A 20,222-nucleotide genomic window follows, 5' to 3' on the forward strand; every position below is an offset into this window, starting at 1 on the left:
TAATCAATAACTATGTATAAAAAAAGCTAGATATCATAATAAATATAATCAACAAAAAAAATAATGTTGCTCCAAGTGGAATAATAGCATGGGTATATCTTACTCATAATCTTAGTTGTTTGTAGTTGATACTTTTATAGCTATGAATTATGATTCTAACTATTATTCCGATTGGTTCCTGAAATGTGAAGTAACATTTTCTGTTATTTTTAACATTTATTTTCCATTATATTTTTAAATTGGCGACTTTCGATTGACAATGATTTCCGAGTACAAATAAACATGTTACATCAAGGCCTGCATATCCACACAACATAAACGGGCACAAATTTAAAAATAAACCATAGAATACCATAAGCAGTTCTGTCACGACCGTTGATAATGAAACATCGTGTCTCGGTGTTTATCCTTCTTTTCGTAATAACTTACAAAGTTATAGTCCGTTTTTTTAAAAAAAAAAAACATTCCACGANATTTTTAGTGTTTTCTGTTATGTTTCGTTTTATGATTTTTTAAATTATTGGTTTATCGTTTTGTTTTGTTTTTTGTTTTACTAAAATTGTTGTTTATTGCTACGTTATGTTTAATGATAACTTAATATTACAGTTTACCATTTACCGTTTAGTTTTCTGACTTTCTGTTATCTATTTCAATCGTCTTTTTACTAGTATAAAGTTATAATCATAACGTTATGTAAACGTTTTCGAGCCCTGGACTAAATCAACAACAATATTGTATTTTATCAAAATATATCTCACTATAACTTAAAAGACGTAATCGCCTTTTGTTGTAACAACACTTTCTCATTTTAGTGAATAAACTTCATAACTAAATTTGTAATAAATTATAAAAATTATCTAAATTTAAAACAATAATGTATACTATCTATGTAATGCAATATTGTAATACACATAATATATATAGGTACTATAAATATGCATGACATTTATACGATGTTAAGTGTAAACTATAAATAATTAGGGAATACTGATAGGTAGTTACTGTAAAATAATATGATCCGTGTAGGGTATAATCCATGTTATAATAAATAATCAAATATTGAACTATTGAAGAACGCTTCCGAGGTCTGTTAGAGCATACTCGAAATTTGCCTATTATGTGTTTAATATTAAAATCCTTGTTCTATTATAATGTTTAAGCCTTCAATGTGTTTCACATTTTCACTCTTTAAAATCGATGTATAGCATTTTTAATAATGTGATCAATAGATTTAGGCGTATGGGGCAGTAATGTAAATTGTATTCGCGTTTATAATACGAAAAGGATGAACCACAAAATAAACACAGCATCATAAAAACTAATTACGTTTTAATATTTTACTCATTGTCCACGCAAAGGTTAATGTGTTGCATAACGTTTTATTCTCTATCGAACTATATAGGAATGATCAATGCCGCCATCAGTTTTTCAGGTCATGCGTTGAACAAAAACGACCAAAGAGACGCACACATGACTGGTATGCAGTGCCACAATATACCGGGGGTGCTGAGAGGGGAGGGGGGTTCGAGGAACCCCCAGGCCACTGTTAAGTCATATCCCGACTATTAGCATAGATAACCGTGGTCATAACTAGGGCTAGGATTTCTATATGTACTATAGCATATATATTTCCCTTAGTCAAGTAAATATAAGCTATCAGTTATGTCCACGGTATATGGCTCATATTTCATACTGAACTGGATAAAACAATTGTTATAATAAATATTTTAATCAAAATACAAGTCATATAGTTGCATGTATAAAGTTTTCGAATGTTTGTTTGAAAAAAACTTATGAAATATTGTATTTACCTTATATGAAGAGTGTAGACATGTACCCAATTTTAGTTTTATAAATTGTCATGGTGAGTTGTAAGAACAATGTTCTGGAGTCTGGACAGTGGACAGTTGAAGAGACACTACATAATATCCATATATGGAATCCAAGACAATTATTTAATAACATTTTTTGAATAAAATTAATTGACGGAGGCTACCTACTGGTGTCGGTTCTGTCGTCATTTGTACACGCCGTCTGTACCCGGATCGTGTAGTAAACGTTTTTTGATAGACGTAGGTCCATAAAATGCAGTTTTCACTCGAAATCGGTCCCTACACCTACTACACTTCGCAATAGCGTTAAGAAATGACGCCGACGACCGACCTGACGTCGAATATGTATTGTAACCGAAACAAACTTTTACACGACATCGTTTCGTCCATTATTATATATTATAAGCGCATATGATGTCATTTATTTTACAACGATGTGTCCGTTTTCTTTTTGTTTATGTCTGTGATACACGTGAACCAAAGACGAAAAAAATTTAAAAACTTAGATTTTCAACTTTGGGCTGTTTTCTTGTACCAAATCGGGTCTATAGTGGAAATTACTCTGTCAAAAGGAAAAATGGCCAGTACTTTTTAATATAACAACAAAAACAACAAATACAATTATGGAGAAACTTGGAATTTTCACTCAAAATTAAAGTATTCGACAAAATTGAATTTGTTTTTAGATGTATCTCAAAAATGAATAACTAGAGGGTACAGAACCCTCTGGCCACTGCTCCTTTTCAAGATTTGCTGCTCAAACAGTTAGTGACCGGCGCATACGAGTAACACTTGTAGATACATTTTGGTGACCTCGACGTGACTACATGACATAATATTATTATCTCATAATTTAGTAATATACTAATATCTTAATATTAGTTATACCTAATACTTATTAGTGAGAAATATTTTAGGTAATCAGTATTATTATTTCTATTCATAATATTTGAATTTTGAATTCTTATTGTATGACTTTGTTTTTATTTGAGCATGAGTGTATATGACGTAATAACTAATAAATAATATAATATCGCCAATATATACTTTGTGTGCATGAATTTTAGTTCGTAGTTTTCTATTTAAATTATAATTATTATTATTATCATTTATTATCAGTGCATAACATATTATACTATTATAGGAATGTATTAATTAATTTCCATAGGTGTACCAATAATATAATATCGCCAATATATACTTTGTGTGCATGAATTTTAGTTCGTAGTTTTCTATTTAAATTATAATTATTATTATTATCATTTATTATCAGTGCATAACATATTATACTATTATAGGAATGTATTAATTAATTTCCATAGGTGTACCTTGTACCTAATTATAATTTAAAGTTTTATTAGAATTTCAATTTATTTTATTATACCTAAATTAATTTATATATGTACTCACAACTTGAAGATTTCGAGTTTTTTTAAACCGAACCAAATTCAACTTTTTTTGTGAGGGGGGGGGAGAATAACGACAGTAATAATTATATAACCAAATATACAAAATAAAACAAAATAAATTGATAAATTAATAAATATCTTAGTTTATTATAAATTATAACCGATCGAAAAACCTGTAGTGCTGGGCTATAACATTTTTAATTTTTCATAAAATCGATTTTATGAAACCTTTCAGCAACACTAACATACATTTTTATTTTTGTTAACAAACCATGTTATTATATATATGTATTTATATAGACCTACTGTCTACAAAATATTGTTTTATTTTTTTACCAGTCAGCAATATCGTCTACAAATCTACACATTTGCGTAGATAAAATATTATTGCCGCCTAAATGAGTGTAGGTTAATAATATTAGTCATTCGCGCAGGTTCAATTGTAAGTATATATATAATATTACCTATTATATTATATTGTAAGCATACACGTAACATTATAATCCTACAACCACACGTCTACACTATTCCCAATTCCCGGTAAATCTCGGGACGATCCACGAGGTGGCCGCCGGTCGGTATTAAACTCCAATAATTTTTTATCGTGTAATATGAATACTAAAGAATACTATAGAATACTCTAGAATATTCTAGACTTCATGGTTAACACTTCACATATTATTAAAATGATTAGTAAAAATAAACGTTAAAATTCCTTAGTGTCAAAGACGTCTAAACCGATGTCTATGGTCCATTCATCGCCGTGTTGATATAATATTATTATCCTCCTTGAATTTCCCTATTATCATTTATTTCCCTAACAATGATTGTTGCTAGTGTTTTTATTTTTTAAGAAACTGTTATCGTATTTCATTCGAATTTTTACTTAATACTTAATAGTTAAAACTTACGTCAAAAAGATAACCGATGAAGCATAAAGCAAAAAGCATAACAATTGAAAAATTGCTTTTAAGTTTTATTTCCAAGTTCCAACGCAGTTGGGTTTTTTAAAATTGTCGGTGAGTATAATATAGTTCGCTGATATAGGTTTACTTAAAATATCTGTCTTGGAATATTAATTTGTCACTTTTATTTTAATGTAAATGATAGTTTAAATATAACACCATCCAACCCAACACTCAACTACTTAGAGTAATGATAAAACCTTTCAAATATTATGGTATGGTACTTGTTTTTAGATAATTATTATTCACGTGATGTGCGTATGTGTTGTGTGGCTAATTAAAATATTGTTGTGATTCATTATAATCACTGCCTTAGAACTTTGAAACAAGTCGTAAGAAAATTAAAAACAAATAATTCAAACGCTTGACCATGTATTGTTGGGGAAATACAATCAACGGAGAACTCGGTTTGGGTGGTATTGAAGAGAACTATATCCTTAGTCCAACAGAGATAGTAAATTTTGAAAGCGTGAATAATATTAAATCAGGTAATTATCTATCATGTATTAGAGATTAGCAACAATCTAAATATTCATTCTCATGTTAGTGGCTTGTGGAAATAATCATACACTGGTCGTAACCGAAGATGGACAATTATATGCTTGTGGTAGTAACGATTTTGGTCAGCTGGGACATGATGGATGTCGGACAAAACTACGTGTGTATATTAAATGTGTACTTTAATTCCAACAAGCTATCTATGTGGATACTACATTTGTAAATTACTTGATTTTACAGAAAAAATTCCAGGGATTGAATCTTTAGTGATGACTAGTGTTGCATGTGGAGAAGCTCATTCAATGGCACTTAATGAATGGGGACAGTTATATACTTGGGGTTCTGACTCCAGTGGACAATTAGGTAAGTTAAAAATGTTTTCGAACTTAACAGGAGTAAAAATTGGTTGATTTGATTTTATAATAAAATATAGGACTTGAAACTAATGAAGAGATTCAATATAAACCAAAAATCGTTAAAACATTAGCCAGTATGTTATTAGTTCAAATTAGTTGTGGATATAAACATTGTATGGCTCTAACTAACCGTGAGTTGATTTTTAATATCTTTTGAAAAAAATATGTATAAATTAGTATCTATGTCAATCAATAATTATTAAATATTTCATTAAAATATAATTGTATTACTTATTTTTATGTTAATAAACATTTTTTATATTAAACAGTTATTTTATTGACATTAAATCTTATTTACATAATTAGATGGAGAGTTGTACACTTGGGGCTCAAATGAATTCGGACAGTTAGGCCTTGGTCTAGGCCCTGGTAATGTGTCTAAGCCAACATTGGTTAATTCACTAGTTGGCTTACCTATTTCATTTATTGCCTGTGGTGGATATCATAGTTTTGTTGTATCAAAATCAGGTAAGATTATTGTATAAAAACATGTTCTTATTTGCATATCTCCTATGCTGTTTCTGAATTTCTAACCATATTATGCATATTATTGCCCTATTAAAAAAATTTTCTTGTCATTAAGTATACACACATTTTAATGATATTGTACTCATATATAAATATTATTCAAATTGAAAATAGTTAATAAGTAACTATACTAAATTGTATAATATTCATGATAAAAAAAATGTTTTAGTGTAAATAATAATATATTCATTTATACAATTTGTAATGAAATTAAATCAGGCAAAATATAAAATATAAATTGATTTATACTTGTTTATGAGAAATAGTATCAATATATCATATATAAATAAAGATGATAATAATAAAAATTACAAAAGGTAGAAGTATAAATGTCATAACCAAGGCTTTAAATTTAATACACTGAAAAATAAAGAATTATGCATTCACCAATAATTTTCATAATATACTTTTATGCAAAATAAACTAAAAAAATTAATTTACAGTTGTGTTTATGGTTTCCTAAAATTAATTTTTTAAGAATTTGTGGGGAAAACATTTAAGCACTATATTATTGAAAAATCCTCCTCCCCCAAATCAATGATTAATAATATGTTTGTACTAATTATTTATTCCAAATAGGTGCTGTTTTTGGTTGGGGAAAAAATGATTTTGGACAACTAGGGGTAAACAGTCAAACTAGCTTATCATCACCTATGCAACTGAAAACAATAAGAACTGTCAAAGTAAAATATATTACTGGAGGAGAAGATTTCTCAGTATTCTTGACATATGTAATTATAATTTAATTTTTTAACATATAATGTTTTGGTTTTTAACCAATTACTTAATATTTTTTAGGATGGTGGAGTTTTTACATGTGGCGCTGGTATGTATGGTCAGTTAGGACATGGTTCTTTTTCAAACGAAATTGTTCCGAGAAAAGTGCTAGAACTCATGGGCAGTATTGTGACTCAAGTTACATGTGGACGGTAATTATTATAACTTAACCAATTAGTAGATACTGTTTATTATTAAACTAATATGTTCTAACATTTTATAGGAGGCATACTTTGACTTTAGTACCTTCAAAGGGTCGAGTCTACTCATTTGGACTTGGTAGTGTTGGTCAGTTAGGTACAAAATTATCTATTAATTCGAATACACCACAATTAGTGTTAGGACCTTGGCTATCTCCATCTGGGACATCTATGATAGAAACAGATAAAGAATATGTTGTTAAAAGTATTTATGCGGGAGGTGATCAATGTTTTGTTAGAGTTACTCATAAATTGGTATGTGTTATTTACATTAATTTATCATATTATTGTGTTGGTTGTTGAAAATAATAATGTATAAAATTGAATGCCTTTTAGCTAGACATAAATCCAGATGATTATCGAGTTTTACAAGAAAGTTCCCAAATTTGGACTGTAAAGCTTTCAGATGTGATAAATTTATCAACTATTCTACCAGAAAATCCTGTTGACCAAGAAAGAATGTCGTATGTTTAAACACATTTATTAATCCAGGCGTGTTGCAATGGGGGTGTTTTGACACCCAAAACACCCCAAATTGTAATAAAATATTAATTAAAAAAATCCTGACTACACGCCTGGGTTCATCAGATAAAATTATATGTAATATATAAATTATGTTTCATTCAGGTTTGTAGAAATAGTGATGAGCAGTTTGTCATGTTTAAATGGGTCATTTTTAATGTTGAATGATATTCATTACACTTGTACAGAAAATAATCATGGTGTAGATTATGATCTCGCTGCATTATGTTTTGATGCTATTAGTCATGTACGCAATACATCTTTGAGTGATTTAGTGAGTATTCTATTCATGTAATCATTTTATTCATTATCATCACTAATATATTATTATTTTTAGATACTAACATCATTAGCCAGTGCAGTTGATTCTTTATCACTGCCTTCTCCAGATGTAGAGTCATTGAGGTTTTATCTGACCTTACCTATGTACCATGAGTTCAAAAATATTACAAATGCTTCAATACTTCAAGTGCCTTATGCTGAAGCTTTACTAAATCTGAAAAACATGTATTTAAATACTATCGGTAAGAATATAGTTTATAATACCAGTTATAATATCAGCTGACTATCAACATTTTTTAACCATTTTGATGCCACATAAAATGTTTGGCTACTACTAGGGCTGGGATTTCGATGCACTTTGCATTGTTTTCCAAAGTTAGGTATGTAATGATCTTCTATAGCATATACATTGCAAGTATTTTTTAATTGGAATGAGAAGCTTTTATTTTGCATTTTTTGACAATTTACAATTTAATGTAACTTTTTCATTTTTAAAATAATTTTAGGGTATTGAACACTGAAATCTTATTTTAAAATGTTTGTTTTAAAATTTAACTTTGTAATGTGCTTACAAGGATTTTACCAAATTGAATATTATTAATCATAATTTTTGGAACAGATCTGTTCAGCGCATAAATTGAGTGTAACCGGAAAATGAAATGAGAATAATTTTTTTTTGTTTTAAAATCGTGCATAGAAGATTAGAAACTATGCAGTGCTACAAAAATTTTCATTATATTTATTTTAAAAATATTTTTTGATTCAAACCCTGTTGAATAAAAATAGTAAGAACAACATTTTATAGGGGTTTTATTTTACATTTTTAGAACAAAAGTATTTTTAGGGAGTTTAATAAACTATTTATAGGGCATTACATTCTCAGCCCTAGTTATTGCTTATCATAGACCTTATGAATTATTGGGGAAGAAGCAATGCCAACAGCAGTTTCTCCTTCGGTTCTCTATAACAAGGAAAAAAAAAGACCTTATGAATAAAGGTTACATATTATATGACCTTAATATGTTTATATTGTGTGCCTGTAGGCCTATATTATTACTGTTATGAAGTACAAACAAAGATGGCAAACAATTATAATTAATGCTTATTTAATGTATAAATGCTATATAGTTGTTTTAATTTTAAAGTTAAAAAATTTAAATAAAAGTATAACCCTTACAACAATGACATACAGTTCAAAAAAAATATTTAAATACTTATTGCTAATTATTAAGAAAATAAGACTGTAATAATTATAATAATATTCAATGCCTGTGTTAGTTACTTCTAAGTATTAAAAAATTGTTTGGCACCCTAGGTACTTTCTTGCTGATTTGTAAAATTCACATACACAACATTCACGCCACAATCTCTCAAACAGACAGGGCAAATGAAAAATAATTATTACCAAACTTAGTTTTTGATTTTTGTTATTGCTACCTTTCAAAAGAGACAGTTAATAACATCAGCAATATCGCTAGGATTGTCGAATTAGTAATAAAGTATTGCGCGTGGTCATATTTTTAACATGGTGACGCAGGTCCTGTTCCGACTACACCAGCGGAGCTCCACGTGTTAAATTTAGTTGTATAAGAAACTGTTTTCTGTATAACTGCTGCACATATGACTTTTTTATGAATTTATGATGAATTTTAATTATAATGAATCAAAATAGATGTAACATACACATTTAAATTAAAAATAATACAAGGTGTCGCGAGAGGATTTACCCATTGTGATATCTCCTGAGATGATAAATATATCATAAATCTGTTTTTTATTACTCACAGAGACAAGGATTACATTTTATTTTATTTTTAGGTAAAAAATTATTTTTTCATTATTTTTATTTTTGAAACAGCTGAAGATATCAATTTTTTAGAGTTTATTTTTCTGAACATTTTGACCTTTCAACATTTTATTTTCATTAATTTCATGATTTTTTATCATTTTTTGGTTTGTAGGTGAACGGCAAAAAACTAGTTTTTGCCCGAGTAGTGAGACTCCCTTTACGGCTAATGGGTATATTCTCCGTGGGGCACTCTGTATATTATAATTCGATTGTCGAAAGACCATACGCCATAACCTTCACTTTTGTAAAAAAATTGTGGTTACAACGAAGTATACAATTTCATATTATTTGCTTGTATAACTGTTGTAACCCTCCATACAATTTAATCATTATCATTTTTAACATAAATTTTCTGTCTTAACCTCGTAAGTAAATATGATAAATAGTTACAAATGCTGTAACCCATATTAAGGAAACTTAAGCCTCAACATTTTTATTTTCATTATACTACATGGTTGTAACCCACACAAAAATATTATAGTAATATTGCATTGTTGTAACCCATACGTTGAAAGCTTATATGTTAATCAAACAACAAACGTTTAATAAACACAAAACTGCAATGAAACCAAAAAACTAGTTGTTGATAGTTGGTCTAATATAAATAGGCTTAATATCAAAATGTTAAAAACTTACCTCACTAGCTTAAACAAAATGAAATATATAAATATGAATCCACTATTACAATTACGGGTTATCATTGGCGTTGACTGTATATTATTATTATCTGCTAATAGCTTGTAACTTTTAGGTATTGTAAACAACTGTCACTAAACGATAAACTTTTAAAATTAAATTACTAATTTAAAATCTGTTATCAAAAAAAATAGTTGAACAATTATGCAATACTAATTATTATATAGTCAATAAATGCTGTAACCCTCTACTAGGTCACAAATAAAGTTAAAATGAAGATGTAAATAACTATTACCAATTTTCAATTCATAAGATTATTGATTCTCCAGATATCTCATAGTAAAAATATTAACGAATTAGATTTAAAAAAAACGATTGTCGGTAAATATCTTATTTAAAGTGTCTCCTGTAAAATTATATTTTTGTGAATTACGACACTTGGTCTTTTGACCATCGATATACAAAAATATACTACATTATAAGATATACAATTATTTTTCAGTAAATATAAAGTAATTCATTTTCTATTTTTTTTTATGAGTATGATGTATTTTAATAAAGCACTACAGAATTTGCCGCCCCCTAAATTTAGCCGCCCTAGGCAGCTAGCTGCCTACACAGAAAATCCACCTCTGATTACACCAGTACATATTATCTTATGTAAGTATACTGGTTAATTTTTGTCATATTTATCTTTAATATTGACCAGTATATAAATCAGGGTGTTTCCGGAAAACCTGAGAAATGAAATAATTTATTCTAATCAATATATTTTTTTTTTTTTTTTATAATTTATTGACTCTTCCAATACACGTGTAATATAACATTTTTTTATTTTTGTTTTTCATACTGAAAATAAAATTTTTTTGTATTAGGTAATATTGATAGTCATAAAAAAAAAATATTTCAAATTCATAAAGTATAATATTTTTTTTTAATATTTTAACAGAACTTTTGAAGACATATTTGTTAAATCAAAATATCTTTTTAAAAAGTGATTATTTTTCAAACCAATAATTATTTATTCAATAAATATGACCATTTAAAAAAATCATAAAAATAATTAAAAACATGATTTAAATGTTTTTCAATCAAAATTCTTCTATAGACCAGATTTCCAAATTGACAATTCAATTTTTCAAAAAATTTAAATCAGTATTAAAAAATAAAAAATGATAAATGTTGTATTATTTGTGTACCTCATGAGTAAATAAATAATAAATATAAAAAAAAAATTTTAAATATTGATTTGAACCAAAGTTATTTTATTTGTCAGGTCTTCCTGTTATACTAATATATAAATATATTATGGTTATGGTTGGCTTTACATCAGTATATGATATATATTAAATTTATATACCAACAATATGGGACAATGATGATAGTGGCTTAACTTGTTCATACTCTTCTAGCTATAATCCTGAAATATTTTTGCGTCAAATGGGTTATTCCAAGATAATACAAATTTAAATAACCATTGTTCAATTCTAGATCTTGTTTTTTATAATATTTCTTTCCTAGTTGAAAAATATTTGAAATCTACAGTTCCAAGTGACTATCATCCACCGTTGAGCATAACACTTCCTTATTCTGATCATAAACCTCTTTTCAATAACCATCACATTTTTTATAATATTTGTTAAGGTTTGTAAATTACTCTAATACAAACTCTTTCATTGCAATTTTTTGATTGGAACACCCGAACACTACACTATAGCCACTCTTGTTCTTGAGGCAGCATTAATTTCCCTTGCCAATGTTGACGCTTCCCGTCTTTATGCTACAAAATTGTAATTTTATTGTTTAGTCCGTGTTTATTAAAATTTTTTTTTCAAATGGCTAGTCCCAGGAATTCAATAAATAAATATATCAGATATTATAAATTACAATGATTGGTACCTTTTTTTTCCTGTTTGAACTGACGGCGACGCGGGAACTGCTTTTGCATTGCTGCCGCGACGCCCAATGATTGGTACCTACAATCTACATATTCCCAAAACAACTTTAAAACTTTAAAATATTCACTGAAATGAAAAAAAAATTTTACAGGTCGTGAAACACAAACAATAGAATTTAGAACTCCCATCAAATAGAATACATTCATTTAAAATATGTTTGTATATACAATTTGGACTACTAATTAGAGATAGATAAACACCTCTAAAAAATATTACTTAAAAAATTGTTGCACAAAACTTCAATTAATTTTTCAATAACACTTTTAAGTAACAATTTAGACATATAGTAAAATTATTTTTTTTTTTAAATACAAATAGAAAATAGGAAACTGTTTAAAAATCATCCAAATGAGATTGGGCCAATTAAGAATTGTATAGTCCAAAATTACCATGTTACATGTTAGTGTATGATAAAATATAAAAATTGAACCAATATTTAAAAAAAATAACGGGGACTGTTCTAAATTTTTAATCAGTTCAAAATATCATGATATTAACTACTATTTTTAGGAATAACATTTACAAAATTATACCAGTGGTAATACCTTATAATTTATGTTCATATATTGTTAACCATTAACTATTTAAACATAACAGATACTTTATAATCAAATTAATATTTTTTTACCTACAGAGTTATGGATTTCTTCGATGCCGATTGTATATTTTAACACCTTAGTAACGGTGTATAAAAATGTATTCATTGATCAATTAAACACTAATACAAATAGTTCTGTAAGTATTAATAATTGTGTGTAACTTGTATACATGTATATGGCTACTGACTGACTACTGTTGGAAAGATTCATTATCATTAATTGATAAATTAGAAATAATGGAAATAATATTTTTATTACTTAAACATATGGTTGAGCCCACATTAAAAGAAAATGTATGAATTTAAATCTTATTTTTAAAAAAATATTCTGAAAGTCATGGGTAGATCAATACTCTTATTATTTTTATTATATAGATGTATAACTATTTAAAAACTTAAAATAATTTAATTGATATAATATAGGTCAGTCACGAACGCAGGAAAAAAATTCAGGGGGGGGGGAGTTAAAAATATTCATAAATGTCTTACTATTCACACTGTATTACCTACAGCTATTTGGGGGGAGGGGGTTAAACCCTCAAAACCCCTCCCTATGTCTGCCCCTGATATGGGTTGTTCATTTGCTATGTTCGATTAAAAAAAGAAAGGTATTAATTAAGCTCGTTTAAACCACATCTGAAACCTGACATTTCTAGAGCGGTTATGCATTAATTTACTTAGTTATACAAAGATTGTACTTTATTAAAAAAATTACTAAAGCTAATAAATCTTTTCTAAAATTAAATAAGTTCAAACTAAATAACTGAGAACTTATTTTTACATGAAAAATTATTTAGGTACTTTTGCTATTAGTTTTAGTCATTAACCATGTGGTTTTTTAGCAACAAATATTTTGGGATAAAGCATTGACAGTGGCTGCTTCAGTGTTAGCTAAATTGAATAAATTAAATTCCAATTTAAATGGGAATCAAGTGAAGAAGGGCAAATTGAAAGTGCCACACTCCTCATTTTATGTTCCCCAATTAGCTGATAAGATAGATATACGCTTTGATTACATGAGGTGGATACATGCCGATAATAACGGAATTAAAGTAAGTATATGTTTTGTTGTTATTTATTGGTATGAAATACTTGTTGCATTCATTAAAATTAAACTGTTTTTAGAATCAAGATTTTTATTTTTGCAATTATCCTTTTCTGTTCGATGCCGAATCTAAGACAATACTTTTACAAGTTGATCAGAAATTACAGGTATGTGTTTCTTATTAAAACAAAATTGACAAAAGTATTTAAATAGGAATCATTATTAAATTTGTGATGCTTTTTATTTCAGATGCAACAAGCAATACAAGCTGCAGCAACAAGAGCATTTACGCAAATGCTATTTTTGGATGGGAATCAGCAAAATTTAGCAAATCAATTTATTGAGCTTAATGTTTCACGGGAAAACTTAGTTGTAGATACAATACGTGAATTGTCTCTTTATACTCAACATGATTATAAAAAACCTTTGAAAGTGAGGACCTTACGTTTTCAAAAATTCCATGCAAAATACTTTTTTTGTGTGTAAATTAGGTGAAATTTATTGGTGAAGAAGCCGAAGATGCTGGAGGAGTAAAAAAAGAATTTTTCATGCTTTTGATCAAAGAAATTTTAGATCCAAAATTTGGTATGTTTGTAAGTTCTACTGATACACACATGGCGTGGTTTAATGACTCTTCCTTTGAAGACGTTAAAATGTATTATCTTATTGGTAAATATCACTTATCTGTTTATATTTTATATTTAAATATTTGTATTTATTCATTTATATTTCTTTAGGTTTGATGTGTGGCTTAGCGATTTATAATTTTACCATCATAGACTTACCATTTCCTTTAGCATTGTACAAGAAACTACTAAATGAACCTGTTACCTTACAAGATCTTGTAGATCTGGACCCAACGATGGTTAGGTAAGTAAATATACCAATTGCTTTATAAAATCAACTCAAATATAATTTATGTTCAAATTATTTTTACAGTAGTTTTAAAGAATTATTGGCTTATAGTAGTCCTGATCTTGATGAAGTATTTAATCTCACTTTTGAAATCACTAGAGAAGTTTATGGAGAAATTCAAACAGTTCCACTAAAACCTAATGGAGCTAATATCAAAGTTAATCAAAATAATAAGTGAGTAAACATGATTAATATGTTTAATATTTGAATTGTAATTTTGATGTATTTTGTGTTTAGACATGAATTTGTTGAATTGTATGTTGACATGATATTCAACCGAAGAGTTGAAAAACAATTTAATGTATTCAAAGATGCATTTTTGAAAGTGTGTGGTGGACGAGTATTAAGTTTATTCCATGCGCAAGAACTAATGGATGCGGTTGTGGGCCACCAAAACTATGATTGGAAGGAGTGGCAGGACAATGCTGAATATAAAAATGGTTACAATAAAGACGACAAGACAATACAAATGTTTTGGGAAGTATTTCAAGAGTTTAACCTTGATGAGAAAAAGAAGTTTTTGCTATTTCTTACAGGAAGTGATCGTGTGCCCATCATGGGAATGAAAGCTATAAAAGTAAGTAACATTGGTACTTTTCCATTATCACAATTACTATACGATGCTAAGACTACCAAACATGAAAAGTCAATTGTCTTTGTTAATGCCTAATTTGTTATGCCTTATGTATTGTCGGATTTCAAAAATGATGTCCTTTAAATTTGACAAATAAATATTTGGATATGAATCATAATCATTTCAGTTAACAGTTATATTGCATTGTAATAGTTACACTTAAGTATGTAAGATAGAGCTGTTTGTAATGAAATTTAGGAATTATAAAATCAGAGGCTCAGTAAAAATAATTGAAGTTGATGAAAATATGTTTTCAAAGCAAAAAAAAACAATTGAAAAGTATTACCATAGTAGTGGATGTTTGAAGAATTTGACAGTTTGTCACTAACTAATAAAATATTATTTTTGTGACACTGGAACAAATATGGTTAGTCAAGTTAAGTGGTAGTAGAAATAGCATAATAAATTGTATTGTACTGGTTATCATAGCACCAGAAAAGATTAATTCCTAATTACCTTATGCTGAATACTACTAATTAATAATTAATCAATGTTTTTCAGATTTATATCCAACCCACCACAGATGATAACTACCTGCCTGTGGCACACACATGTTTCAACCTTTTAGATTTACCGAAGTATCAATCTAAAGAAAAACTGAAGTATAAGCTGACTCAAGCCATTCACCAGACACAAGGATTTTCTCTGGTCTAAATATTTTATAACACATTCCTCAACAATAAATACACTCAAAATTAAATGTTTAATTAACAAACTTTATCGTAGGAATTAATGGCAGAGGAGCTCAGCATTATTATTGTTGAATATCAGGGTTACATTATTTGCACGTGTTAATGTTATGTTTTTGTTCCTTAATGCCTAAATTAAGATTTATGTTATTTATTCAAATAATTAATATAAAATAAGCTTGTGGCCGGTTAATAAATTGTTTAAGACTTAATTATATTTGTAATGTTTACTCAAGGCCAATAATTGCCGAGGTAGATGAATTTACAACTCTTATGAGATTAAAATAAAATTCAACTTAAGAATACTTGATTTTTATATCTTATCACCTGTTCCGATCAATTCATACTAAAATATCAGTAAACAAATTATGTACATGTCTCAAATGTTTATTTGGAATCCATGCCTATAAAGTACCCAAGTACACTTACAAGTTGCAAGTATTCGGATCAATATTTAAATGTGAGATTTGTGGAATAAACATATATTTATAATTTGTACCAATATTAAAGCAAAGTTAATTAGTATTGTTCCTTAAGAGTTGTATTTTGTGTCAAGAAGTTGGTACTTGGTAGTCTATAAATTAAGCACAGAACAAAATCTAACAAAATAAATAAGGAGGGAGAAAATTGTTTGAATGGGCGGAAAAACGGTTATGGAATCTTTTATAAAAGCATTTGGCTTTTACATCTATTGTTTTTAATTTCAGGGCTGTGTGGAGAGTATGGTTTAGTATTTATGGGGGAGCATTCATTAATTTTCTTAGGGCAATGTTTTGGAATGATTGAGTTTTTTTAAGTTTGTCTTTTTTGTGCTTTCACATAGTTGGATACCGTATGTCAATATTGGAATCGGTAATGTTTTATAGATGAGCTGTGAGGAGTTTGATTTGAGGGAAAGGTATATTTATTAGAGATTACAGGTTTGAAGATATGAAAACGGTTGTTCAGTGATGGTCTTTTTACATCATAGACAGTTACCTCAGAGGGAGCAGCTAGTCTCAATGTGAAGGTGGTATGAATGGACTGGCTATGGTTTATTTTAAGTCTCCATTTTGTATACCAGCCCTCCATATAATCTAGGCAAGTTTGATGTTTTACAAGAGGCTACAAGTGGATTGACATTCAAGAAATGTTTTTAGTTTAAGAAGGAAACCCTCGGGCTAGACTCTGTCAAAGGTTGTTAACTGTCTAAATAAGTGACTGTGCAAAATAATTGTTTTCAAGGGAAAGGATATTGTATCTACTACCCAAGGCAGTTTATGGGTCGTCGAATTTGAAGAATGAAAACCAAATTGGTAGTTTGGCAGAAATTTTTTGTCAGTAACGATAAGTAAAATACATTAAGACGTGTAAGTTTTTCTTGTATTTTCGCAAGAAAGGGAAGAAGACTTATAGGTCTGTAGGATGAGGTTGTATCAGGTGGCTTATTTGGCTTTTGAATCATGATAATTCTTGAAAACTTCCATATAATAAGAAACTCTAATTATTGAGTTGTAAATATGTGTAAAACGAACAATGACTATTTTAGCGAGACATTTGACTACTTCAGCAGTGACAAAATCAAAGCTTGGATATTTGTTTTGAGGGTATTTTCAGATGAGATATTTTATATAGTTAGGAGCGAAGGGTTTAATTGGGAAAGTAGATTGAAGAGGGACGTTGAGAGACCTGTTGACCAGGTTTATAGTATCTAGATCAAATATATCTGGATGTGATCGGATATCTCAGAAATGTGTATTTTAAAAAATTCAGCTTTTTCAGATGCTGGCGAAGTAACACTGCGTTGGGTTTTTTTAAAGGGAGATTAGAAGCTTTATATTGGAGTACTTATTTGAGGCTTTCCGCAAACTGCCGTTTTTTGAGGAAAGATTAGTAAAATTGTTAACCAGCATTCAATCTTAGTGTTTGGAGAGTGTTTTTTTTTCAAAAAGTTTGCCAGTTGATTGTAAATTTTGTATGCGAAGGTAAACGAGTGCGTCGATAGTAGGCTCTAGCTCAATGCTTTTGTTACCATTGTTCTTATAATTTCTAGAAGTGGGCTGTAAATATGAAAGCTGAAGGAGTTTATATTTGTGGCGGTCCATGCTACAGTCTGTGTGGTATAATATTAGTAAGATCATTAACAGCTAAACTTATAACTTTTGGTGTTTTGAGCTTGATATTTAACTTAATATATATTTTACTTTAATATCTACAATATGAAATTTAAGACGATCTGTGAATCGGTTGAATAAGTTAAGGGATACTAGTTAAATTGGGGGAGTGGTATTTAAATTTTAAAGTACTAGTAGTACTGAGAAGTAATCTGAATTTAAATGAAAGATATTTGTTGTATTTCTGTAAAGTGAATTGAATCGGGTAATTTGTTGGGGTTTTTTTTGGAGAGAAGCCTGTTGGATGAGGAGGGGCAAGTACTGAATATTTTCCTTCTTTTATAAAATTGTGAAGCGTAGGACCATGTGGATTGCCCGCACGGCAGTCCCATGATTGGTGTTTAGCGTTTGGATGGGGCGGAGTGACCCAGTGGCCAAATGCGTCGGTCCTAACGTGCACCGTCGCCTGTTCGAATCCCGGCCACGGACGGCATCGCTCTTTGGGCAGGCAACTGTCTAGGCGGCGAGGCCACCATCTCCGAACCGGGCATAGCAGAAACCTATGGGTGTCCAACTAGAAATTTGGGCAAATGGGCGTCTGAACTAGACCTCCGGGCTTACTTCCGGACGTGGCGCCTAATGCAAAAAAACCCTTTTAAATCACCAATTATGAAATTATTTTTAATTGAATGAAAAATTCTGTCAACTTCGAGGTTTTTATACTTTGTTTGTGGGTGATTAAATTACCCCAATAGCAAAGGAAGTACATACTTTAATTTTAATTTTAGTTGAGCAAGATTGGTAGGAGCCTTGAGAAAAACCAGGCACTGGTTTATATGCAATAGATGACTTCTATAGCTACACCGTATTATCGCGATGACTTGTGTTGATTAATTTGTATCCTGGGATATATATTTTAGAACAATTAATGAAGTGGGTCTCAGAGATGAGGCCAATATTCCAATATCTATTCTTTTGTTGGTTAATACAGTTTCGAGTTCATGAGCATAATTCCTTAGGCCGTCGCCGTTTGCATTGAAAAGAAATATAAGTAGAGGATTGTCTGTGACAGAGTTATTATTATATTGTAGTTATTTGGCATTATTATCAATTACGCAGGAAACTACTATAGTAAGAGAGTATTAATGGACTTATGGGATACTGAAGGTCGTCTAGGGATCTTGTCGTTAACTTATTAATATCAGGAGACTGAGGATCAGAAGCGACCGGTATTGTATTATCGTTCGGAGCATTAGATGTTAGATGAGCGTAAATTTGTGTTTGAGGAATGGGTTAATTAGAAATTGAGTGGTGGCTGCTACCTTGTAAATTTGTGAATTTACTTTTAGAGTTTTCATACATAAAATTACTTGATGAAGATGGTTTTTGAAAGGTCTTTGTAGATGTATATCCTTTGTAGTCGGCTGGGTGATTTTGGGAGCAAAAAGCACATTTTGTAAGAAGCTTGGGTTTAGGAACTCAGATGTGTGGTGATTCGAATCGCAACGAACACAGCGAGGTTTATAGCAGCCACAGTATGCTTTTGTATGGCCGTATTGTTGACATTAATTTTTGGTTTATAAGATTCTTCAATTTTGATTTTAGTATAGAAAAGTGAAAACGGTTGAAAATGTTCTGTAGAATTGGATGTAGGTTCCAAATCAACAAAAAATAGCGGGAGAGGATTTTTATTTACTTTATGAAAGAGGTTAATTACGTGGCTGGCCACGGAGAGGCGAAGTTCAAACTCTTCTTTGATAGTTTCAATTAATATAGAAGGATATAAATTACTTAAAAAGTATAACTATTCTCATAGGTTTATTCTCTCTGAGTTGATATGTATGATACTTACCTTTCTCATCTTTGAGAAAACGAATTAGAGTTCTGTATGACTCTGAGGGTTTGAGGTTTGGTTACTTGATTTGTCAGTACAAAAATTACAGATAAAGTTATCTACACCAATAAGTTAAATAAATGTTTTGCAAAGTTCTGGAAAATCCACGGCATCTTTTACCAAAACTGGAGGAGATGGTTTGATGGATACAACTTCGTTAATGTCAATTTGTTCGGTGAAGATATTAGGTGAATTTGTGGACGGAATTTCGTCTTGATTTGACAAGATGAAGTTTCAGAATTTTCCTAGGGATTTTGTGAAAAAAACAATTTTTTGTTCGGTTTTTGAGGCAGTTCAGAAGTAAAAGAGCTTTAGAGTACCTATTCTTTTGTTGGTGGACTTCATGACAAACCATCCTAGATCAATTGTGTTTTTCTAAATAGCTTTGTTTATTATTGATATTCATCTAAATATCAACTAATAATAATTTAAAGCGGGCAAGAATATTTTACTTGGAGACGGGCTATAGCGTTTGTAGATAA

The 20,222-nt window shown here is 29.4% G+C and overlaps 1 protein-coding gene across 3 annotated transcripts; it reads left to right on the plus strand.

Moving 5' to 3' along the window:
- Window positions 1-4,104: 4,104 nt before the first annotated feature.
- Window positions 4,105-16,058, plus strand: LOC111030378 (probable E3 ubiquitin-protein ligase HERC4). 3 transcript variants are annotated; one of them, XM_022309828.1, is made up of 22 exons: window positions 4,105-4,260; window positions 4,352-4,421; window positions 4,523-4,694; window positions 4,754-4,864; window positions 4,945-5,067; window positions 5,138-5,251; window positions 5,427-5,588; window positions 6,228-6,379; window positions 6,447-6,577; window positions 6,649-6,880; window positions 6,962-7,089; window positions 7,253-7,421; window positions 7,485-7,671; window positions 12,507-12,607; window positions 13,313-13,522; window positions 13,596-13,682; window positions 13,765-13,947; window positions 14,007-14,184; window positions 14,253-14,385; window positions 14,455-14,604; window positions 14,668-15,007; window positions 15,566-16,058. In XM_022309828.1, exons 3-22 carry the CDS (start codon window positions 4,577-4,579, stop codon window positions 15,716-15,718), a joined length of 3,162 nt encoding a protein of 1,053 aa, XP_022165520.1. In that variant the 5' UTR covers window positions 4,105-4,260; window positions 4,352-4,421; window positions 4,523-4,576; the 3' UTR covers window positions 15,719-16,058. The 3 variants fall into 3 exon arrangements, with proteins under 3 accessions (XP_022165520.1, XP_022165519.1, XP_022165521.1); XM_022309827.1 differs by lacking the exon at window positions 4,352-4,421 and having other exon boundaries at window positions 4,441-4,694; XM_022309829.1 differs by lacking the exon at window positions 4,352-4,421.
- The last annotated feature ends 4,164 nt before the right edge of the window (window positions 16,059-20,222 follow it).

The sequence above is a fragment of the Myzus persicae genome, unplaced genomic scaffold (genome assembly GCF_001856785.1).
Source record: "Myzus persicae strain clone G006 unplaced genomic scaffold, MPER_G0061.0, whole genome shotgun sequence".
NCBI lineage: Eukaryota > Metazoa > Arthropoda > Insecta > Hemiptera > Aphididae > Myzus > Myzus persicae.